This window comes from Cyclopterus lumpus, chromosome 24 (assembly GCF_009769545.1).
Source record: "Cyclopterus lumpus isolate fCycLum1 chromosome 24, fCycLum1.pri, whole genome shotgun sequence".
In the NCBI taxonomy this organism is placed as follows: Eukaryota; Metazoa; Chordata; class Actinopteri; order Perciformes; family Cyclopteridae; genus Cyclopterus; species Cyclopterus lumpus.
This window is the reverse complement of record NC_046989.1, coordinates 2,528,652-2,553,755: the sequence shown is the minus strand read 5'-3', so window position 1 is coordinate 2,553,755 and position 25,104 is coordinate 2,528,652. Positions and strand designations below refer to the sequence as shown.

Here is a 25,104-nt window from a genome sequence, read left to right as displayed (position 1 = left end):
ACAACTTTTAAGAGCGTTTTTGTGCAGAAACAAAAAGTTCTCGAAGTCCGTTTTGTCTCCCGAGTGAGAATCAAAGCAATAAATGATCAATAAATCCTCAGCTTCGGCTTTCGCCGCGTCACACCCAAAGTAGTCATGACAACACAAACGTCGACTTCATGCATGACGGTGGACAGCGGACATGCCGCGACACAACCCATCCAACAAGTCATTAAGTCTTATTCCCCAAAGTAAATGGTAGATTATCCCAATGGGCATTGGTATTAACTGGTCAAACCGGTTCTGACCAGTTAATACACTTCAGTGGTAAAGTAGAGAACGCAGGACGGATATTTAAGTTGTTTTTTTAATATGCAAAAAATTAAAAGTAAAACATTTCTCAGAGGCGAAACTTCAAGCAAACTGGGAAGTTTGGAAATTCAAACGTATAATCGTAAGAACCTTTAGTCACTAAAGAGCCTAAATTAGTGGGACCAGATAATAATAATGTTCCTTTTTTATTATCTATATCCAATGAGCGGCAGTTAATATCGGATCGTATTTCGATGCCGGCGATGGAGCTTGTGGACACATTTGACATATATATATATATATATATATATGCGAGAAATATCCAAAGCATCTAAAAGGGAATTATTATTATTAATTGTCCCTCTCCGCTGCTTGTAATTACGACCTGAATAAAGTGACCTGAATGCAGCATTGGATCCAATGAGCCAGAATATGACATATTTATTTGAATACTACCAAATTGTATATTTGAACATATATATATATATATATATATATATATATATATATATATATATATAATAAGGCTATTGAATAAAATAATAATTACAAGTCATTCATTTGACACGCCATTAGCAGACGGTGATCAATGGACTTCACGTGACAATACTCACAACTTATATTCTTTTGATGACCTTACGGACAAAAGGAATATAAATAACCGAGGAGCGGACACGTATTGAGACTTTATGATGGATTTAAAGGGTCAGGAGGCACCACTTTATTTTCGTATCTCTTGCTCAATGCCGGTAAATCTGAATTTAAAATACTTTTGGTGCTCATGAATTGTGGAGAATCTAACCGATTAAATGGCGTGTGGCAAGTTAATACTTAAAAACTTTACTGAACTTCACACCGGACTATTTATACATTTCTATTTGTATTTATACTCGCCGCCTTTAGCTTGCACAGAACATTTGAAGCTCCTCAGCTGAGGTTCAACTCAACCAACGACATGTTTCACCTCTGAGAAATGCTTGTTCAACCGAAAGCAACCAGAAGTATTAATGGAGCCGAAATGACTTGTCGGACTGTCGTTGTTGTTGTTGTTGTGTTTGAAGCTGGGTGTGTGTGTGACGTAACATCCAGGCACATGGACCTACTCTCAGGCGGGACCCGGTCTTTGTGAGGACACCCGGACAGGCTGCGGTGGTGCGGGTACAGACCCGTCACGTGACCGGTGCCGTCGCAGCCCGGCGTCGGACACTTGCTCTCCTTCTTCTCCCCCCTGGACGAGTCTGGAGAGGACAGAAGAGATCAGGTGAGTCAACAGGTACATTCTTCGGGGCGGGGTTTACTGTGATTGACAGGTCGCTGCCGCTAACGGAGCCCGGACGCGGCGTCTCTACGTCACTCCTCCGCATTCAGAATACGGTACACACAACAACAAAAAAAGATGGCGGATGGCCAAAATTACCAAATGTGGCCTCAAAACTGCAGTCGAGGTCTACGATCATGCAATGAATCACACATATGATGTTTGTCAATTAAAAAGAAGATTTGCACTTGGTGAACTACTTCTCTCATTTCGAGTCACCAACGTGGCCGTTAGCGTGGCTCGCTAGCTTAGCTCGCTAGCTTAGCTTGCAGAAGAAGCAGGAAACCCACGTTCATCGTAGCTTCAGAGAGACGACACTTCCTCGCCAATTTCTAATTTATACTTAACAATGACTTGCAAAATGTGCTTTTAAATGGCCAAACATGATATGTGTATTTCATATCAAGCGAGAGAGAAACAGATCAACTGGAACTTTAGATGTTGTGCCCATTGATGGCTGTTTCAGAAACGATTGACCAATCAGGTATGCCATCCTCCCATTTGGGGCGGAGAATCAGCAGCTTCACAGTCCACTTTTGGGCCAGAACATTTACGCCCGGAGTGAGTTTAACGTCCCCGTCGAGACCCCCGGATCGCAATGGAAGTTTTCTGTGGAATCACGGGAACGTTCCGAAGCCACCGCGAGGCTCCGATAACCGACTCCGACGCCTCTGGGGAGGGAGTCGCATTTCAGTGGATTTAGAGAAAATAGGCCCGCAGATAGCGTCCTGCAGATGGATCCGCTCTCCTAACGGGCAGCGCAGATTGCCATTACTCGTGCCCCGACAAGCCGGCCGTCTGATGGTCCCACACAACATAAGCTGCTGTCAGAGGAAAACCAAACATCTTCGGAAAAAGGAAAGAAAAAAAGAAACCGCATTGCTCCCGAACGCTGAAAACGAGCGCCCATTATCTCATCGCCGGCCATGCGCGACGTTTCTGAAATAACCCAGTGGGATTTTAACAGGTTTAAAGAGCCGAGGGGTCAGAAAGCTCATCCGATGTGCACAGAAATGTGCCAAGCGAACATTAAAGTTACAGTTATGGGTGTTTTTTTTATCCCGCTACAGCGCTGATAGCCTGCGGCTGCTGCAGTGTTGAGAATTACAATAAGTCAGGCAGACAAGATAAACGTCCTCCTCGCTGACCTGGGGTCAGATCTAGGCAGGGAAAGGCCGATCCAGGTCAAGAGGAAAGATCTGTTGTTTTTAACCATCTTTTCTGTTCCGTTTTCATACAGTTTATGAATTACTTGTATTACTTCTTGCTCATGTGCGAGTGAGCACCGAGCTACACACACACCGACTGACTGGCTGAACTAAATCTGCCTCTGAAAGTCCAGCCGTCGCGGTAAAAATAGTCCTGGCATGAAAAAAAAAAAAACTCCCAGACAACAGTTTTTCTTTCACAGATGTCAAATATCTGAGTGTGAATGAAGACACAATGGAGACCACAGATAAAACTCCATAACTTCGCCGATATCCGATGACGCAGCGTTTTCTTCGTTGCCGCCTACCTTTCGGGTAGTACGCCCTCTTCAACCCGTCGTGGTGCATCCTGGACTTGCGCTCCTCGCCGGTGCAGCTCAGCCGGGAGCCGTGCTCGCCGTGGCCCCGGTGGTGGTGGTGGTGGTGGTCCCGACGGGGCAACGAGTGCTCCGAGGCCATGCGGTCCCTCATGACCTTCGCCCTCTCCGATTCCAGGGCGATGGCCTTCTCCAGCAGCGACAGGTTCCCCTTGGCCATGTCGAAAGTCTCGTCCGAGCGGTCGGAGGCCACCGACGTGGTGTCCTCGTCGCCCTCCTGGCTGCAGCTGGTGGGGTAACCTCTGGACCCCGGGCTCAGCTGCTCCTCCAGCTTCATCAGGTTCACCATGTCGGAGTAGCTGCGTTCCAGAGACCTCTGCTCCTCCTGCGCGCTCTGCTGACAGCTGTCGTACCTGAGCCGCCGGCGGCAGGGTGAGAAATGGCCGACAGATTACTGGAAAACTGAGGCTGAACGTTGAGGTCGAGTCAGGGAAGCACACACTGTTTAGAGGCGTGTCGTCTGAAATGACCGTCTGCGATACACAAAAGCTCATTATCTTTAACTTCTGTTTCAATAAAAGCTAAATGTTCACTTTCCTTATTCACATCAAACTTTCAAATGATTTCTCACAAATCGACTGTTGATAACTTCTTAAATCCTGAATGCAACCCAGTCCCCCCAAAATGTGTTGGTTCTCAGGCAAGAGCATCTTTTTCTTTGCTTTCTACACATGCGGTCCGCCAGTCAAGCTCTGTTTATATTAGCACGAGCCTCCACAGATGGCGTGCGAGCTCCCAGCATGCACAGAGGCGTTTATTGCATTATTCTCCGAAACACCGGAGGGCGTACAAAGAAAAATGGACTGTGAAGAATCAAAAAGACAAAGACTGTAAACGGCAAAATGCCAGAAACCCAACTCCTTAATAATGAGGACAGATTATTGTCTATAAACTCATATCTCACATTCATGGACTACTTTATTGTCTTTATACGTCAAGTATTGAATGCATTATAAAGAAAGGAAGGTGGAATATCCTACAAACTTTTTGCTCTAAAATATTTACTGACTTCAAGAGTTTTCAGACCTGTTTCTAAAGCATTTAAAAACAAATACAAAAAATACCCTGCTTTATGTTCTATACTTCTATACAACCAGAGGAGTCGCCCCCTTGTGGTCAGTAGAGAGAATGCAGCTTTAACACATGAAGCATATACTTCTATACAACCAGAAGAGTCACCCCCTGGTGGTCAGGAGAGAGAATGCAGCTTTAACACATGAAGCATAGACTTCTATACAACCAGAGGAGTCTCCCTCTGGTGGTCAGGAGAGAGAATGCAGCTTTAACACATGAAGCATAGACTTCTATACAACCAGAGGAGTCTCCCTCTGGTGGTCAGGAGAGAGAATGCAGCTTTAACGCATGAAGCATAGACTTCTATACAACCAGAGGAGTCGCCCCCTGGTGGTCAGTAGAGATAATGCAGCTTTAACACATGAAGCATAGACTTCTATACAACCAGAGGAGTCGCCCCCTGGTGGTCAGGAGAGAGAATGCAGCTTTAAGGCATGAAGCATAGACTTCTATACAACCAGAGGAGTCGCCCCCTGGTGGTCAGGAGAGAGAATGCAGCTTTAAGGCATGAAGCATAGACTTCTATACAACCAGAGGAGTCGCCCCCTGGTGGTCAGGAGAGAGAATGCAGCTTTAAGGCATAAAGCATAGACTTCTATACAACCAGAGGAGTCGCCCCCTGGTGGTCACTAGAGAGATTTTTAGTTTTTAAGAAACCCAATGTTGCCGCTTTCGAGTATTTTGCCTTGTTAGTCACAGCTGTTGACTGTTGTGATAAGGGCTCTAAATCATAACGTCCTGTTGTTGTCTGACTACCGTTATGCACCTGTTCCTTTCATCTCACGCGGTACCTTTGCCTCCCTTCAAAGCCAACCCATTGGGTAATTATGCTAATATGTGTCATGAGCATAAATAAGACTTTAATCTACCTGCAGAGCCTTTTATATGACACAAAGGTAGATGGAAATATGGGTATGTGGAATAAACAACAACATTATCAAAAGACCCTTTAGAGATGACAAACCTGTTCAGGTGATGCACCACCTGATGGTCCGTTGGGATTTGGAGTTGGTGGTGGAGCGCGTGGAGGGCGGGGTGATCGCACGCCTGCGTCTCGCTCAGTTTCCGAGCCAGATCGAAGCACTGGTTCCTCAGGCACTCCAGGCTGCTGAGGCACACCTCCTCCTCGCTCTCCTCCGCCTGAACCCTCACCCCTCCGCCGGGCCTCCCGTTGGCGTGGGCGATGTCGTCCAGCATGACGCCTTCCGGGTAGCCGTCCTCGGGCAGCATGGCGCCGTGTCCCTGTGCCAGGAGCTTCAGGGAGTCCACCGTCTCCCTGACCACGTCGCTGTCCAGGTCCACGCTCAGCTCGCCCTTCCGACGGCCGCGATGGCCGCCGTCGTACTCCTCGTCGTCCTCGTCCTCCCCTGCGCTGTTGGAGGAATTGCTGTTCATCTCGGACTCGGTCATGGCCTGGTAGGCGGCGTCTTCCGCGATCTTCCCCAGGTTGAGCAGCGACTTGGCAACCAGCTCGTCGTAGTTCTCGCAATCCTCTCCGGTGCCGTTGCCGGCGCCGATGGCGCAGCTGTGGTTGTTGTTGTCGTCCTTCTGAATCGGAAGGAGCTTTGATTGTCCGCCGGGTTTGTAGTGGTTCTCTACTGTCGGGAAGAGAAAGAAAGAAACCTCTCAGACATCCAAAAACAAACAAAACACCTCACGCCCATACCGCCCTGCATCTCGCTCCATAAACCACGTAAACAGAAGGTAATTGATACAAAATAAAAGACAAAATGGATTCATTTTGCAGATTAAATAATGATCTGTTCATTCACAGACTAATACTCTTGCAGATGAAAAGGAAAGGAGGCTTTTCCAGCCTCTAATAAACTCAACAATGCTGATAAACCCAGTTTCTTCTCAAACACTCCTGAATACATTAGCAGCATCCCTCCCAATTATGATCCACTGTTTACTCACATAAAACACACAACCCAGCGCCGTGCAGAGCGGCGCCGCGCTCCCCGCTAAGCCTCGCTATTGATTTTGGGGACGGAGACGGCGAATGAGAGCAGAGAGATTGCAAAGGGAGGCGTGCGAGGCGCTCCGAATCGGGAGCCATAAATATTCTCAGGAGGAGAAGCCGAGGCGGAGCGCATGTGACGCGTCCGCCGAGACGAGGAGGCAAACGGGGACGGGAGGGGAGGAGGAGGAGGAGGAGGAGGGGAGGAAGGGTGGGAGTTAATAACTCAGCAGAGCTCCTCTCCCGATTATTCGTGAAGCGCTGTCAGAAGCGATTGAGGACAAGGGGGGGGGGGGGGGGGGGGGGGGGGGGGGGCGCAGAGCATCTGGTCTACCACAGATTCGGCTCAGCAGCTCTCATCGCTTCTCTCCCACTGCAGAGCAAGAACACAACGCAAACCCAGACTGGGCACCAGTTTGAGGCAGAACGACGAGCCGGGTCGGAGGGTTCAGCTTTGTGAGACGGGACTCTGGCACACGGAGATGCAGTCGTCGCTGGGTAATTGGCTTCGAACACGCGAGAGCTCCCAAAATAGACGTCAAGACTTTATATTAAGAACCAATATTTAAATTTAAATTCAGTTTATTTTGTATAGCCCAATATCACAAATTACAAATTTGCCTCAGAGGGCTTTACAATCTGTACACATACGACATCCCTGTCCCAGGACCTCACATTGGATCAGGAAAAACTCCCCAAAAATAACCTTTGACAGGGAAAAAAGGGAAGAAACCATGTTAAACAAACAGTTAGGCCACTAAACCAACAGTTAGGCCTCTAAACCAACAGTTAGGCCTCTAAACAAACAGTTAGGTCACTAAACCAACAGTTAGGCCTCTAAACCAACAGTTAGGCCTCTAAACAAACAGTTAGGCCACTAAACCAACAGCTAGGCCACTAAACCAAAAGTTAGGCTTCTAAACAAACAGTTAGGCCTCTAAACCAACAGTTAGGCCTCTAAACTAACAGTTAGGCCACTAAACCAACAGTTGGCCACTAAACCAAAGCCACTAAACCAACAGCTAGGCCACTAAACCAACAGTTAGGCCACTAAACCAACAGTTAGGCCACTAAACCAACAGTTAGGCCACTAAACCAACAGTTAGTTCTCTAAACCAACAGTTAGGCCACTAAACCAACAGCTAGGCCACCAAACCAAAGCCACTAAACCAACAGTTAGGCCTCTAAACCAACAGCTAGGCCACAAAACCAAAGCCACTAAACCAACAGTTAGGCTACTAAACCAACAGTTAGGCCTCTAAACCAACAGCTAGGCCACCAAACCAAAGCCACTAAACCAACAGTTAGGCCACTAAACCAACAGTTAGGCGACTAAACTAACAGTTAGGCCACTAAACCAACAGCTAGGCCACTAAACCAACAGTTAGGCCATCTAAACCAACAGTTAGGCCTCTAAACAAACAGTTAGGCCTCTAAACCAAAGCCACTAAACAAACAGTTAGGCCTCTAAACAAACAGTTAGGCCACTAAACCAACAGTTAGTTAGGCCACTAAACCAACAGTTAGGCCTCTAAACCAACAGTTGGGCCACTAAACCAACAGTTAGTTAGGCCACTAAACCAACAGTTAGGCCACTAAACCAACAGTTAGGCCACTAAACCAACAGTTGGGGCACTAAACCAACAGTTAGGCCACTAAACCAACAGTTGGGCACTAAACCAACAGTTAGGCCACTAAACCAACAGTTAGGCCACTAAACCAACAGTTAGGCCTCTAAACAAACAGTTAGGCCACTAAACCAACAGTTAGGCCACTAAACCAACAGTTGGGCACTAAACCAACAGTTAGGCCACTAAACCAACAGTTAGGCCACTAAACCAACAGTTAGGCCTCTAAACAAACAGTTGGGCCACTAAACCAACAGTTGGGCCACTAAACCAACAGTTAGGCCACTAAACCAACAGTTGGGCACTAAACCAACAGTTGGGCCACTAAACCAACAGTTAGGCCACTAAACCAACAGTTGGGCACTAAACCAACAGTTAGGCCTCTAAACCAACAGTTAGGCCTCTAAACAAACAGTTAGGCCACTAAACCAACAGTTGGGCCACTAAACCAACAGTTAGGCCACTAAACCAACAGTTGGGCACTAAACCAACAGTTGGGCCACTAAACCAACAGTTGGGCCACTAAACCAACAGTTAGGCCACTAAACCAACAGCTAGGCCACTAAACCAAAGCCACTAAACCAACAGTTAGGCCACTAAACCAACAGTTAGTCCACTAAACCAACAGTTGGGCCTCTAAACCAACAGTTAGTCCACTAAACCAACAGTTAGGCCACTAAACAAACAGTTAGGCCACTAAACCAACAGTTAGGCCTCTAAACAAACAGTTAGGCCACTAAACCAACAGTTAGGCCTCTAAACAAACAGTTAGGCCACTAAACAAACAGTTAGGCCACTAAACAAACAGTTAGGCCACTAAACCAACAGCTAGGCCACTAAACCAACAGCTAGGCCACTAAACCAACAGTTAGGCCACTAAACCAACAGCTAGGTCACTAAACCAACAGTTAGGCCACTAAACCAACAGCTAGGCCACTAAACCAACAGCTAGGTCACTAAACCAACAGTTAGGCCACTAAACCAACAGTTAGGCCACTAAATCACTGCCATAAAGCCACAACAAGGTGTCAAAAACCCGTCCACCTCCTGTAATGGCCACCATAAATGATTATTAATATTATTATATTTGTTATCTTATGCAGTCTTATGAAGTACGTCCCTTGCTCTGACTGTTGCTTAGTCACGTGGATGCATTTAATTTGTGCACCATGAATAAGACTCCTAACTAACTCCCTTTGCTTCATCTTCGTCCTGAGCGACAGGAAAAGAAACGGACCTCTCGTGTCCGTGTACGACCTGCGATGATCACATGACACCTGAACAGTCTGAAACCGACTGTGCAAAAGTTTGCCCTGAAATTACAATATTTTTTGTCTTTGCACAAATTTGTTTTGGACATTGAGAGAAAACATTTACTTCATCTACATTTAAATTTATTTTTATGTTTTGAAACATGTACACAAGGAAGAAATAAATAAAGTAATAATCCTAATAGTTTTATTCTTTTTTTTTTTACTACTTATTGTTTGCACTTTTTCAGCAATAAGCATCAAATATTTCAACATTCTTTAATAACCTCTTTCTATAAAACTTGTTTCTCCATGTGAGGACAAACAACCACATGGAGAACGTTTGAAAATGCAGAAATAGAGAATGAGGAAAACTCACCACGCTGACGATGCTGCTCCTCCTCTTCTTCCTCCTCGTCTTCCTCGTCCTCCTCATCGTCACCATCCTCCACTTCTTCCTCCTCCTCATACATCCCCTCCTCCTCCTCGTCGTCGTCGTCGTCCTCCTCTTCCTCCGCCCGCCGTCCTCCCATTGTCGTACCCGCTCGCTCCACCTCCACTTCCTCCTCGTCATCCTCTTCCTGCTCCTCGTTGTCCTCCGAGAACTCGTCCTCCACGTCCCCATCTTCGTCGCCTTCTCTCTCCGTCTCCTCTTCCTCCTCGTCCTCCTCCGCTACCTCCCCTTGCTCCTTCCCTTCCGCCCCCACCTTCATGGCTCCATTCCCATAGCTGGTGTAGGCGCCGGCCTCCTCCTCCCCTGTGCAGGAGGTGAGGAAGGGCCTCCTCTTGGCAGCCGGCTCCAGCGGTTGTTTTTCCAGAGCCTTCCTCTTCTTGGCCAGCGGGCAGCCGTAGACGCTGCAGAGAGACAGAGGGCACAAACACCATCAGCAGCCATCTTTGTTTCTCTTGCTTACTATTTGATCTCCGCCACCTCCCAAAAGCTTTCCTTGCTGCTGCTGCTAACGGGGGACGATTCTCAGGTCAAATGAGTCTGAACTCAGAGCCACAGTGGGCTCCCATTGGACCCTCCAGAGCCAGAACACAGACCAGCTGGCTTCATATATTCATTTACCTCAGAGCACAACCCAAATGTTTTTCTTTTTGATCGTTAACTTCAAAAGCAAAATTGTGCCTGATATTCCATTGTGACGGCCCTCTACCTTTGCGTGGCTGTGCCTTGTGTACTCTTCTCTGATTGGTTGGTGGAGTCTGTAAGAGGGAGGTAACTGGGCCCAGCACATCCATGGCTCATCTCTTTCTCAATTTAATTTATATTTCTTGCAAATAAATTGGGTTGTTTATGATTATAACACTTCAAAATATATATTTGATGACCCCTAAATACGTTCACGAGTACATAAAGCTGATTACTATCGAGATAAAAAAAAAACATATATGAATATATGAAAACTATAGAAATGTCTGACTGATGTTTCTATTAGCTTCCAAACGGCAAGAACCAGCCTTTAACTTAACAACTTTAACTGATCAAAATGTAATTAATTAGATGTTTTCTAGCTCAAAAAAGGTCGTAGTGTATTGTTATAATCAGGAGGAAAGACCAGGACTCCCTCTGATGTGGTCCAAGTCCAAAGATTTCTCCTCTCCGTCGCTGAGGAGGAGGATCAGCCTCTCAAAAAAAAAAAAAAGCTTATTCAACCAGGGCCTCAATTACGCAAATCCCATAATAGTCATTAACTGTTGGAGAAATTCTGTTTTAATTGCTCTAAAACAGCAAGCACAATTATACACGGCTTTAATGAGGATTTTAGGAAATCAATTAGTCTATTTCCATATGAAAGAGCTTATTTCGTGTTTTGAGGGCGAGTTGGAGGAGGTGTGTCTGTGGGACGAAATAAATAAAAATAACATTTAATCGTTCAACAATTACTTTTTTCTTTTGCTGTCAATCTTTCCATTAATGTCATCCTGCGACTGAACTGCCTCCATATGGATTATCAGTCAGGTATTTCTATAACATTTATGAGATGAACTCAACTTTACTCCAGGCAGTTAAGCTCTTTATTGTATTTTGCAGAAAGTCCCATTTTGGTAAAAAAAAGGTAGAGACGAATTGAATAACCAAGAAATGCAAAAATAAACCAGGTGTGATATGGTTTCAAGGTTTAAGAGCTTTTAATTAATATGATCCACGACTACAGAAAGGCCCAATGACTCAAACATCATGCCGAGTGCTATGCTTGAGTTTAGTTTTTCCAAAAGCCAGATGAAAAGAGAAGATATAGCCAATAAACAGACTAAATACCAGGTACCATAATTACAGGACTTATAGTGCAGTATCATCTTCACATTTGTAGAAACAGATGGTGTGCTTTCAAAGGATTTGACTTCAGTGGCTGCAAATACTTGAGGACCTCGGGTTGAGCCCTGTGGAACACCACATGGCAGACTCGGAAAACAGTGAGACAAACAAGATTGTCCCGCCTTAAGAAACAAAAGGAGTTGGGTCCGTTTAAAAGGGAGAAATGTCTATGTTTGGACTTGTGGCCTGTTATACTCCCATTTGTATTGTTTGATAGGACTATTTTTCAGTTAAAAAAAGGGTCTGAGGTGTTGTACAAAATTTTTTTTGCAGTTGTCCCGTCAAGAAATATCAATTAAAAAGGAAATAAAAGGAGGAAAAGTATTTATTGTCATTATATTAATAAGAAAATGTGAATGAGAATACTATTGTTGAAAGAAACAAATAATTCATAAAAGGACAGATTCCTATAATCAAATCAATTACATTAATGTGTTGACTATTTGGTAATCCAAAAAGAAAGAAAAGAGACGGAGAAAGAGAGAGAGAGAGAGAGAGAGAGATTGAGAGATTGAGAAAGAGAAGAAGAAACTGTGGTTACATCATTTTCATTCACCACATAACACTGCGTCGTATGCTCCAGCGACATAACGCACACACACATCTCCTCAAATGAACCCTTCATCTTTACCCTATAGGTTGTCTGTTCGCCTGTGTGTGTGTGTGTGTGTGTGTGTGTGTGTGTGTGTGTGCGTGTGTGCGTGTGACCTCAGCCACCTTGCTGTCTCCCGCCAATTAAAATTCTAGTGGTAATTAAAGCAGATCAGAAACGAGGGAATGCTGCAGACAAGGGCGAGAGACTATGCATGGTAATTATGTTGAGCGAGAGAGAGAGAGATATGGGGGGAAGGGGAGGGGAGGGGAGGGGGGGTCACACGTCACATTTTCTCTTCACACTAAACTGATCCGCTGCAGTCGGATGCGGTGCACCCTCACTTATTAGAGTGCATAATCGATGGATGAAGACCTCTTCTCTGGTTTGCATTATATTTGAGGACACCAGAGGACGCGAGTACCAACAAGACTTTGTGTTGTCAGGCTAGTGACGTTCATTTATTGTGTTTCTTTTAGACTTACTTGGCGCTAAAAGTGCTTTGTTAGCCCAATTTAACCTTCGACACCTGGAACTCCACTACTGTCTCAACAAGGACACCTGCACTCCATTATTTTCTCTCCAGGGCTGTCTATAGTCAATAATTATCTCTACGAGGACACCTGCAGTCCATTATTTTTCTTTACATAAAGTCCATTTATGTCTCTACAAAGACACTTGGAGTCTATTCATGTCTTTCCTCAGGCACCTGGAGTGCATTATTGTCTTTATGTGGACGCCTGTAGTGCATTATTGTCTTTATGTGGACACCTGGAGTGCATTATTGTCTTTATGTGGACACCTGGAGTGCATTATTGTCTTTATGTGGACACCTGGAGTGCATTATTGTCTTTTTGTAGACACCTGGAGTGCATTATTGTCTTTATGTGGACACCTGGAGTGCATTATTGTCTTTATGTGGACACCTGCAGTGCATTATTGTCTTTATGTGGACACCTGGAGTGCATTATTGTCTTTATGTAAACACCTGGAGTGCATTATTGTCTTTATGTGGACACCTGGAGTGCATTATTGTCTTTATGTAGACACCTGGAGTGCATTATTGTCTTTATGTGGACACCTGGAGTGCATTATTGTCTTTATGTGGACACCTGGAGTGCATTATTGTCTTTATGTAGACACCTAGAGTGCATTATTGTCTTTATGTGGACACCTGGAGTGCATTATTGTCTTTATGTAGACACCTGGAGTGCATTATTGTCTTTATGTGGACACCTGGAGTGCATTATTGTCTTTATGTGGACACCTGCAGTGCATTATTGTCTTTATGTGGACACCTGCAGTGCATTATTGTCTTTATGTGGACGCCTGTAGTGCATTATTGTCTTTATGTGGACGCCTGTAGTGCATTATTGTCTTTATGTGGACGCCTGGAGTTCATTTTTGTATGTATGAGGACACCTGTCACCTGCGGTTCATTATTTTCTCTACAGCGCTGTCTATCGTCAATAATTCCTTCTATGAGGACACCCGTTGTGCATTATTGTCTTTATATGGACACCTGGAGTTCATTGTTGTATCTATGAGGACACCTGCAGTCTATTATTGTCTTTACTCAAACACATGTTGTGCATTATTGTCTCTATGTGGAAACCTGGAGTCCATTTGTGCCTCCATGTGGACACCTGGACATCATTATTGTCGCTACATGGACACCTGGAGGGCATTAATGGCTCTACACGGACACTTAAAGTTCCATATTGTCACCTACACCATTGTCACCTCACCAATGCCACAAATAGAGGCTGCGTTTAAATAGACTTTTATGTCGTAAAGGGTGAAGCATCAGTACTGTTGCTATGGTTACCTGCAGTTTAATATACCTTGAGCACTTATTTAGACCAGAACTACGCTTGAGGCTGACACCTGTCAGCCAATCAGAAACGAGTGTTTTCTAATCAATGTTTTTTTTCTAATCAGGGTCGACCACTGAAGTGAAACATGGATTTAATTCATCCACTTCTAACAAACTTAATTCCACTTCTTCATTCATGAAAAGGGGAATTTAAATTATTAACTCAGATGGCAGAAGAATATTTTCAAGTAAAAAAAAAAATGAGGAGAGTGAGGCGACAGAAATATCAGCTGCAGTGTGATGATTAGAGGGGGGGGGGGTATATATATATATATAAGAGATTGGGTGGTGGCAGTGAGACAAATAGGGGGGGAAGGGGGGGGGGGTGATGTGGGCAACACGATGTTCACATCCTATACTAGCGGTTGCCATGGGAGACAGGCTGCATCCCTCCTGGTCCTCATACTGCAGCATCCGCACAGTGCTGTCGCCATGGTGACATCCTCCAGAGAGAGAAGGGGGGGGATGAAAGAGAGAGAGAGAGAGATGGTGGATGAGGGGGAATGAGAGAGAGAGAGACAAAGAAAGGTAGGGGAGGAAGAAAGAAACAGAAGGGGGAGAGACAATAACTTTGAACCCCCCCCCCCCCCCTTCATTCAGTACAATGCGCAGCACGAACTGTGTCTCCAGCTTCCAGAAGTTATGGATCCCAGCAGGGTGACGCTGTGAAGAAGCGCTGCGATTGGCTCCCACACCCAGAAGATCTGGTGAGGAATGAGGTTAATGAGGACAGCAGCTCCATCCTGCTCCATCTCCTCACCGTCAGCACATTCCACCAACTGATCCGACAGACTCCAGATTTATCTTCAAACTGAGTGCGTTAGCGATTCCACATGCTAGCTGGTTTTTAAAAAAAAACACCCGTTGGTTACATCGGCAGGGAGGAATATTCACGTGGCGTTCCAAACCGAGGAATCCGGATCACTGGGCGGACCCGCACACATGTATTCATATTTTATACTTTTGTGAAAGAAGTCCGTGCTCTCCGAGCGACCTTCTCCTTCCAAATGGTGTCTTTCGTTTTGGATCTTTTTCCCTCAGCTTTAAAGGGCATTTTAGCATCTTTCAGATTATTATTATATTCATTGTTTCGGTCCCACGTTCTGTTTCGAAAGCGACATTTCCCTTTTTTTAAAGCCTCTAATGAAGTCACTGTTCACTGGCAAAAAACCAGACGGACCAGTTAAAGACTAGCTGGGGAAGAAAGTGGAGCATTTAGCGGCTATATCGGCCTTCGGAGGTGGTGGAGACCAAAACCGGAGCTAAATTAAGAATTAATATTGGACTTATTACATTTACTCATTTATTGCGAGTACTGTTTTCTGTTTGTTGTTTACCAAATGTATGTGTTTATTGTTATTATTATATTTGTACTTTTAATTTTTATTATTTTACTGTTTTATTATGTCTATGTTTATTATTATACACCTTTCACGAGTCAAAATCCTTATTTGTGCAACGTACTTTTAAAAAAAAGTATTTCATAACATTTTGCTCAACCTAACTAAGTATTTCACGATCTTTTCCTGAACCTAACTAAGTATTTCACGATCTTTTCCTAAACCTAACTAAGTATTTCACGATCTAATTCTAAACATGAATAAATATTTTACGATCTTTTCCTATAACTCAACTAAGTAAATTGACTGCACTTCCGTAAGATATGAAGATGCGTAGATCTACTTCCAGTCTCTTTTTTATTTGTCCGTACTTTACACCCTGAGATTAAACTCGAGTCCGTCTTCTGATATCTGAAGCCGGGGAAGACGCTTAACGTCTGAGGAAGGAAGTGAGCTGTGCTTCCTTAATGTCTGGAGGAAACTTCCCGACCCGGCGTACAGAAACCAGGAAGTGAAGGATGCGTTCTTCCTCTGTGCGTCTTTGTGACGAGACGTTTGTGTCGCTGTGATCAGCTGATGATTAACCGATCGAGTGTCGTCTCCCCCGGAGACGAAGACATCAGACGACCTTCTTCTTCTTCTTCTTTTTCTTCTTCTTCTTCTTCTCCTTCTTCTTCTTCCTGTTTCTTCTTCTTCTTCTTCTTCTTCTCCTTCTTCTTCTTCCTGTTTCTTCTTCTTCTTCTTCTTCTTCTTCTTCTTCTTCTTCTTCTTCTTCTCTCAGTGTGTCTCTACCTCCGAGTCTTTTCCTTCTCCGTCACTCCGGTAATTCGACTATTTTACGAGAGACGATGAAAAAAAATAAAAAGAAAGAAAGCGAGATTGTCGCCGCTCGTTTCCGCCGTCGAGAAAATAACGTTTTGATCCTGAAGCTTTTTCAAGCCGACGTGGATGAAACAAAAAGTCCTCAAAGTGGTTAACTCCGCCTGCTGATGAAGATCACGAGATGATCAAAAGGCTTTTCTTTTTTTATTTTGGGACAAAAGGTGTCATTTCATAAAGCAACTCACAAATAATACAGCGTTAAAAAAAAAAAAAAAGGCGTGTTATTTTGTTGTATTCACGACTATTTCCCTGAGCGTCTCGCTGCTCCATCAGACCGCTCTGCCAGCGATTCGCCATCCTGGCCTTCTCATTATCTGTTACCTCGGGCACCAAACCACCGCTGTCCTGAGCCGTGCAACCTCCACACGCCAGCCTCCCACACACACACACACACACACACACACACTGAAAAGAACAATACCGTAGAGATGCTCCGAAATAACCTCAAAAACATCTCAACCAGTGCTTTGATTTCATAATGGATGTTTAAATCTGATCGTTTCACCTTAAACGTCCACAAAGTGAAAATCCTCCGCGGTCGTCTTCAATGCAGCTGCAGTGCGCCTGCTCATGATGAATATTTCACCTGTTTCATAAGACGTGTTTCAAGCGGGATTCGTGCAGAAAAACGCAGGTTTTTGCAGCGTCAGTATAAAAAAAAAAGAATAATTTAAATGACCGTATTTAATCAGAAAAATATATACTCATCGCATGCTATTTGAAGACAGATGAGATCCCATTAAGACTTGATGATCTGCCTCTGCCTGCAGGTTCTGGGGAAAAAATACAATTTGAGGAGCAGAAACGAGCTGAAATCACTCGTTCAGGTGCAACACTTTTTTGCAGCGGCGCCCCTGAGTTTGTTGGTAATTCAGCGTTTCCAAAGTAATTCCCCATCCAGCAGAGCATCCCCTCTGGGCTGCAGGACGGGCGGCCATTGGTCGCTGTGACCCCGTGAGGGAGGGGGGGGGGGGTCACATCTCCAGACTCCGTCTGATTGGTTTTTCTATCGTGACAGAGCGCAGGCGTGACGTGAGCTCCTTTGGAGAAGGGATTCGGCTCCTAATCCGTGGGACGTTTGAAGCCCGTACCCCCCCCCCCCCCCCCCCCCTCCCCGTTGCGAGTTCTTACTTTACAAGGAAATTCTGATTATAAAAAAGTTTTTTTTAAAAATCCCATTATATTTTGGCAATTTTATTATTTTAATATTCAGTTATACACACACACACACACACACACACATACCTGAAAACATCAAAATGATAACTTTATTGTTGCGCAACATGCCGAGGGGTTCGTACCTGCGGTGTCTGGCGTACTTCCCGCTGACGTGACCGCTGCCATCGCAGCCCGGAGTGGGACAGCTGGGGAGGAAACACACGCGTTGGTCAGGAAGCAAGCACGAGGAAGTAGGAAGTAGGAAGTAGGAAGTAGGAAGTAGAGCGGATGGGTCGAGTTGACGGTATTTATCTCGAACAACCTCCACAAACGTGTAACTTTCCTCGTGTCGGGAAACACTCACCACATGTGAATCTGCTGCTGTTTATGGAGTTATGCATGAAAGTGTCCAACAAGCCATAAAACCAGGAGAAAAAAAACACTTTTATTTTCCAACGTAAGTCCCCCCCCCCCCCCCCCCCCCCCCCCCAAAAAAAAGAAAAAGTTCCGTGTACACGAAACCAATCGATTGCATTTCGTTACTATTTCTAATTTCTAAACTAATTGAAGTTTTATATGAAATATATAAATAGGAAGACGGCGCGCTTAAAAGATGAACAGAAACTATATTCTAGAGGCTGATTATTTTAATAAACGCACGCACACACACACACACGCACACACACACACACCCTCCACCCGACATCACCTGATCTCTACACCCTGTTAACTGCAGGCTGGAAAAAGGAAAATGAGAGCTGCACCGGGATTAAAAAAAGGTGAAGGTATGACATCACGAGTGCAGAGAGAGGAGGAGGAGAATGAAGGGGAGGAGGAGGACGAGGAAGGAGGTGAAGTAGAAGAGAATGAGGAGGAAGACATGATGAGGAGAGAGAGACAAAGAAAAGGAGGAACATGGGAAGGGAGTTAATACGAGAAAGAGACAGAGAGAGCGAGAGACAAGGAGGAAGAGGAGAGACAGAAAAAACAAGAGAGAGAGAGGAGGAAGAGCAAAGGGAGTCAAAGGATAATGAGGAGAGAGAGAGGAGGAAAAAATAGATGAAAAACAGGATAAGGAGGAGAGGGAGTCCAACCATAATGAGGAGAGAGAGGAAGAAGAAGAAAAGGAAGTAGAGGGGAGAAAGAAAAAAACAAAATGAGAAGGAGGAGAGAGGAGGAAGAACAGGGGGAAGGGGAGTAAAACATAATGAGGAGGAGAGAGGAGGAAGAACAGGGGGAAGGGGAGTAAAATATAATGAGGACAGAGAGGAGGAAGAAGAGGAGGAAGAGGAGGGAGTAAAACATAATGAGGAGGAGAGAGGGGAGAAAGAAGAGGAGGAAGAGGAGGGAGTACAACATAATGAGGAGAAAGAAGAGGAGGAAGAGGAGGGAGTACAACATAATGAGGACAGAGAGGAGGAAGAAGAGGAGGAAGAGGAGGGAGTAAAACATAATGAGGAGGAGAGAGCAAGAAGAACAGGAGGAAGAGGAGAGAGTAAAACATAATGAGGAGGAGAGAGGAAGAAGAACAGGAGGAAGAGGAGTAAAAACATAATGAGGAGAGAGGAAGAAGAACAGGAGGAAGAGGAGAGGGAGAAATAACATGATGTGAAGGAAAGAGAGGATGAAAAAAGGAGGAAGAGGAGGCGGTTCGTTCAAGGTGAGGCAGCTCATCAATCAGTGTAGGAGCAGAGACTGATCGTGTTGTATTGATCGCAGCTCTCTATGTGTGTGTGTGTGTGTGTGTAGGTGTGTGTGTGTGTGTGCTCACCAATCATACTTAAAATTCCCAAAATGCATCAGTGCAACCTTAACCTCAACAAGCTGTTGCTGTAATTCTTCTTCTTCCTCCTGTTTGTTTGCTCCGTGGAGAGAAACTTGTTTCCAAAGCAACTGAATCTTTCTTTCAGTAAGTTTCTTTGACTCTTTTCTTTCTTTCTGGAGATACGATTCACTTCTGGAAGAGCATGCCTTTAAACATACGTACTGTGTCTTTAAGTCAAGCACGCCTTTAAACATACATACTGTATCTTTAAGTCGAGCACGCCTTTAAACATACGTACTGTGTCTTTAAGTCAAGCACGCCTTTAAACATACATACTGTGTCTTTAAGTCGAGCACGCATTTAAACATACATACTGTATCTTTAAGTCGAGCACGCCTTTAAACATACGTACTGTGTCTTTAAGTCAAGCACGCCTTTAAACGTATGTACTGTATCTTTAAGTCGAGCACGCCTTTAAACATACGTACTGTGTCTTTAAGTCAAGCACGCCTTTAAACATACATACTGTGTCTTTAAGTCAAGCACACCTTTAAACATACATACTGTATCTTTAAGTCGAGCACGCCTTTAAACATACATACTGTCTTTAAGTCGAGCACGCATTTAAACATACATACTGTGTCTTTAAGTCGAGCATGCCTTTAAACATACGTACTGCGTCTTTAAGTCAAGCACGCCTTTAAACGTACGTACTGTGTCTTTAAGTCGAGCACGCCTTTAAACATACGTACTGTGCCTTTAAGTCGAGCACGCCTTTAAACGTATGTACTGTGCCTTTAAGTCGAGCACGCCTTTAAACGTACGTACTGTGTCTTTAAGTCGAGCACGCCTGTAAACGTACGTACTGTGCCTTTAAGTCGAGCACGCCTTTAAACGTATGTACTGTGTCTTTAAGTCGAGCACGCCTGTAAACGTACGTACTCTGTCTTTAAGTCGAGCACGCCTTTAAACATACGTACTGTGCCTTTAAGTCGAGCACGCCTTTAAACGTATGTACTGTGCCTTTAAGTCGAGCACGCCTTTAAACGTACGTACTGTGTCTTTAAGTCGAGCACGCCTGTAAACGTACGTACTGTGCCTTTAAGTCGAGCACGCCTTTAAACGTATGTACTGTGTCTTTAAGTCGAGCACGCCTGTAAACGTACGTACTGTGCCTTTAAGTCGAGCACGCCTGTAAACGTATGTACTGTGCCTTTAAGTCGAGCACGCCTTTAAACATATGTACTGTGTCTTTAAGTCAAGCACGCCTGTAAACGTACGTACTGTGCCTTTAAGTCGAGCACGCCATTCAACATACTTACTGTGTCTTTAAGTAGAGCACGCCTTTAAATGTACGTACTGTGTCTTTAAGTCGAGCGCACCTTTAAACGTATGTACTGTGTCTTTAAGTCGAGCGACATTTTTTAAAAGTGGACGAAAACAACAAGACAGAATATTTTTAATTGGATGGAATAACAGGGAGCATAACGCGGTGCAGTTCAACACCTTCTTTTTTAGTTCAGACAAAAGAACTGAACATTATAACCTTCATGGATTTACTGCAGAATGCTTCTTTGTTTTTAATAATCATGTTCTTTTCTGCTTCTTTTCCTTTACCCAAACACAAATGTGAGACGTACGTTAGATAGAGACATCGCCGTACGTTAGATAGAGACATCGGCATACGTTAGATAGAGACATCGCTGTACGTTAGATAGAGACATCGCTGTACGTTAGATAGAGACATCGGCGTACGTTAGATAGAGACATCGACGTACGTTAGATAGAGACATCGACGTACGTTAGATAGAGACATCGGCGTACATTAGATAGAGACATCGACGTACGTCGGTGTACATTAGATAGAGACATCGGCGTACGTTAGATAGAGACATCGTCGTACATTAGATAGAGACATCGGCGTACGTTAGATAGAGACATCGACGTACGTTAGATAGAGACATCGCTGTACGTTAGATAGAGACATCGCTGTACGTTAGATAGAGACATCGGCGTACGTTAGATAGAGACATCGACGTACGTTAGATAGAGACATCGACGTACGCTAGATAGAGACATCGGCGTACGTTAGATAGAGACATCGACGTACGTTAGATAGAGACGTCGGCGTACGTTAGATAGAGACATCGGCGTACGTTAGATAGAGACATCGGCGTACGTCAGATAGAGACATCGACGTACGTTAGATAGAGACATCGGCGTACGTTAGATAGAGACATCGGTGTACATTAGATAGAGACATCGGCGTACGTCAGATAGAGACATCGGCGTACGTCAGATAGAGACATCGGCGTACGTCAGATACAGACATCGGCGTACGTTAGATAGAGACATCGACGTACGTTAGATAGAGACATCGACGTACGTTAGATAGAGACATCGGCGTACGTTAGATAGAAACATCGGCGTACGTCAGATAGAGACATCGGGCGTACGTTAGATAGAGACATCGGCGTACGTCAGATAGAGACATCGGCGTACGTTAGATAGAGACATCGACGTACGTTAGATAGAGACATGGGCGTACGTTAGATAGAGAGATCGCCGTACGTTAGATAGAGACATCGGCGTACGTTAGATAGAGACATCGGCGTACCTTAGATAGAGACATCGACGTACATTAGATAGAGACATCGGCGTATGTTAGATAGAGACATCGGCGTACGTTAGATAGAGACATCGGCGTACGTTTTAGATAGAGACATCGGCGTACATTAGATAGAGACATCGGCGTACGTCAGATAGAGACATCGGTGTACGTCAGATACAGACATCGGCGTACGTTAGATAGAGACATCGACGTACGTTAGATAGAGACATCGACGTACGTTAGATAGAGACATCGGCGTACGTTAGATAGAAACATCGGCGTACGTCAGATAGAGACATCGGGAGTACGTTAGATAGAGACATCGCTGTACGTCAGATAGAGACATCGGCGTACGTTAGATAGAGACATCAGCGTACGTTAGATAGAGACATCGGCGTACGTCTGATAGAGACATCAGCGTACGTTAGATAGAGACATCGGCGTACGTTAGATAGAGACATCGGCAAACGTTAGATAGAGACATCGGCGTACGTCTGATAGAGACATCAGCGTACGTTAGATAGAGACATCGGCGTACGTCTGATAGAGACATCGGCGTACGTCTGATAGAGACATCACCGTACGTTAGATAGAGACATCGGCGTACGTTAGATAGAGACATCACCGTACGTTAGATAGAGACATCGGCGTACGTCAGATAGAGACATCGGCGTACGTTAGATAGAGACATCGACGTACGTTAGATAGAGACATCGGCGTACGTTAGATAGAAACATCGGCGTACGTCAGATAGAGACATCGGGCGTACGTTAGATAGAGACATCGGCGTACGTCTGATAGAGACATCGGCGTACGTTAGATAGAGACATCGGCGTACGTTAGATAGAAACATCGGCGTACGTCAGATAGAGACATCGGGCGTACGTTAGATAGAGACATCGGTGTACGTCAGATAGAGACATCGGCGTACGTTAGATAGAGACATCAGTGTACGTTAGATAGAGACATCGGCGTACGTAAGATAGAGACATCGACGTACGTCAGATAGAGACATCGGCGTACGTCTGATAGAGACATCGGCGTACGTTAGATAGAGACATCGGCGTACGTTAGATAGAGACATCGGCGTACGTTAGATAGAGACATCGCTGTACGTTAGATAGAGACATCGGCGTACGTCGGCGTACGTTAGATGGAGACATCGGCGTACGTTAGATAGAGACATCGACGTACGCTAGATAGAGACATCGGCGTACGCTAGATAGAGACATCGGCGTACGTTAGATAGAGACATCGCCGTACGTTAGATAGAGACATCGGCGTACGTTAGATAGAGACATCGACGTACGTTAGATAGAGACATCACCGTACGTTAAATAGAGACATCACCGTACGTTAAATAGAGACATCACCGTACGTTAGATAGAGACATCGCTGTACGTTAGATAGAGACATCGACGTACGTTAGATAGAGACATCGACGTACGTTAGATAGAGACATCGGCGTACGTTAGATAGAGACATCGACGTACGTTAGATAGAGACATCGGCGTACGTTAGATAGAGACATCGACGTACGTTAGATAGAGACATCGGCGTACGTTAGATAGAGACATCGCCGTACGTTAGATAGAGACATCACCGTACGTTAGATAGAGACATCGACGTACGTTAGATAGAGACATCGACGTACGTCAGATAGAGACATCGACGTACGTTAGATAGAGACATCGGCGTACGTTAGATAGAGACACCGGCGTACGTTAGATAGAGACATCGGCGTACGTTAGATAGAGACATCGCCGTACGTTAGATAGAGACATCGCCGTACGTTAGATAGAGACATCGCCGTACGTTAGATAGAGACATCGGCGTACGTTAGATAGAGACATCGACGTACGTTAGATAGAGACATCGGCGTACGTTAGATAGAGACATCGACGTACGTTAGATAGAGACATCGGCGTACGTTAGATAGAGACATCGACGTACGTTAGATAGAGACATCACCGTACGTTAGATAGAGACATCGCCGTACGTTAGATAGAGACATCGGCGTACGTTAGATAGAGACATCGACGTACGTTAGATAGAGACATCACCGTACGTTAGATAGAGACATCGCCGTACGTTAGATAGAGACATCACCGTACGTTAGATAGAGACATCGGGCCGAGGGGCAGAAACGGGGAATTGTCCACGATCAACGCATTGATTCCTGAATTTGGATATTTCTTGTGCACCGGTGGCCATTTTGCCCGAGGAGGAAAAGGTCAAACCGGCCAGCCGATAGCGCTCCGCTGCCACGACATCTCCGTCTTTACTCCCCTTCGGCGAGCAGTACAACAACAACAACAACAACAACAACAACAACAAAAATCCCTTCCAGACAAACTGGATTTAAAGTTAAAATTCGGCGCTTCGTCGCGGCACAAAAAGCGCCGCTCTAATTCCCCCTGAGCTGACAGATGTGACGAGTTTATTTAGCAATTAACATTAAGTCGCCGAAGACTTTTTAAAGATCGCGGCCACATGTCTTCTCCTCCTCCGTCTTCTTCTTCTTCTCCCCTAAATCTGCCACATCGCCCCACAATGACAAATTAATTTATATGTGTTTATCCCCTCAGATTAGTCAGATTATTCGCTGACTGCGACGGGCAGCGGCATCGCGCCTCTGTCCACGTCTGCCCCCCCTCCGGAGATATACTGTGCCCCCCCCCCTCCCCCCACACCGGAGTTAAACTGGCCGAGGTTTCCTCCGCTTGGGGCTTCTTTGCCGGGCGCACATGTTGTTTACAGAGAAGCGCTGATCCGGTTCAACCGTAATCTGCTGCACACAACAATATTTGTCAGTTTAACTAAATGAGATTAAGTGAAGCACACACACACACACACACACACACACACAGGTAGTCGGCAGCAGCTGCTGCTGTGTTTCTACGGTCGCGATGTAAAATGTAGTAAATCGTGGAATCAGACTTGTGATTTGCTCCACGGTTCGGTCGCGAGCGCCGATTCATCTGAAGCTACTTCGTGTTCATGGTAGTGAAGCAACGTTTTCACGGCCGCTTCAAGGAGCACGAGAGGATTCAACAGGATGTTCATCCAGCGGTGTGTCCTTATGGCTTCTGGCCTGTTTACTTTATTTATACAATACTTGTATAAAATGTAAATAAAATTATACAAAATAAATGTTATTGAATTACACAGTGCAATTGTATTTCCTGTTTAAGGTTTGAAGGTATTTTATCAAGTTGCTGGGGTACGATTAATTATTTTTGCTTACTTTTATACATTTTTTTTTATTTTGGGAAATGATAGAAAGTCAAGCTCGTTGTTTCCTTTACACACATAGTTTATGATAAATCCCCACGCCCAGAGGGCCCAACCAAAGACAGATAACAGGAACAAAATAATAATCCCCCCCCCCCCCCCCCCCCCCCCCCCCGGTGCCGGTCCACTGTTCCACAACCGGGACCGAACAAAGCAA

General features: G+C 45.0%; 1 protein-coding gene across 1 annotated transcript in view; it reads right to left on the bottom strand.

The window, feature by feature from the left end:
• Nucleotides 1–25,104, bottom strand: part of myt1la (myelin transcription factor 1-like, a) — a 66,139-nt gene that overhangs the window by 31,820 nt on the left and 9,215 nt on the right. The window contains exons 5-9 of the mRNA XM_034528216.1: nucleotides 17,421–17,483; nucleotides 9,489–9,961; nucleotides 5,233–5,863; nucleotides 3,126–3,547; nucleotides 1,395–1,529 (exon numbers count right to left, since the gene is read on the bottom strand). Coding sequence (XP_034384107.1) covers nucleotides 1,395–1,529; nucleotides 3,126–3,547; nucleotides 5,233–5,863; nucleotides 9,489–9,961; nucleotides 17,421–17,483 — 1,724 coding nt within the window. The remainder of the gene's footprint in view (nucleotides 1–1,394; nucleotides 1,530–3,125; nucleotides 3,548–5,232; nucleotides 5,864–9,488; nucleotides 9,962–17,420; nucleotides 17,484–25,104) is intronic.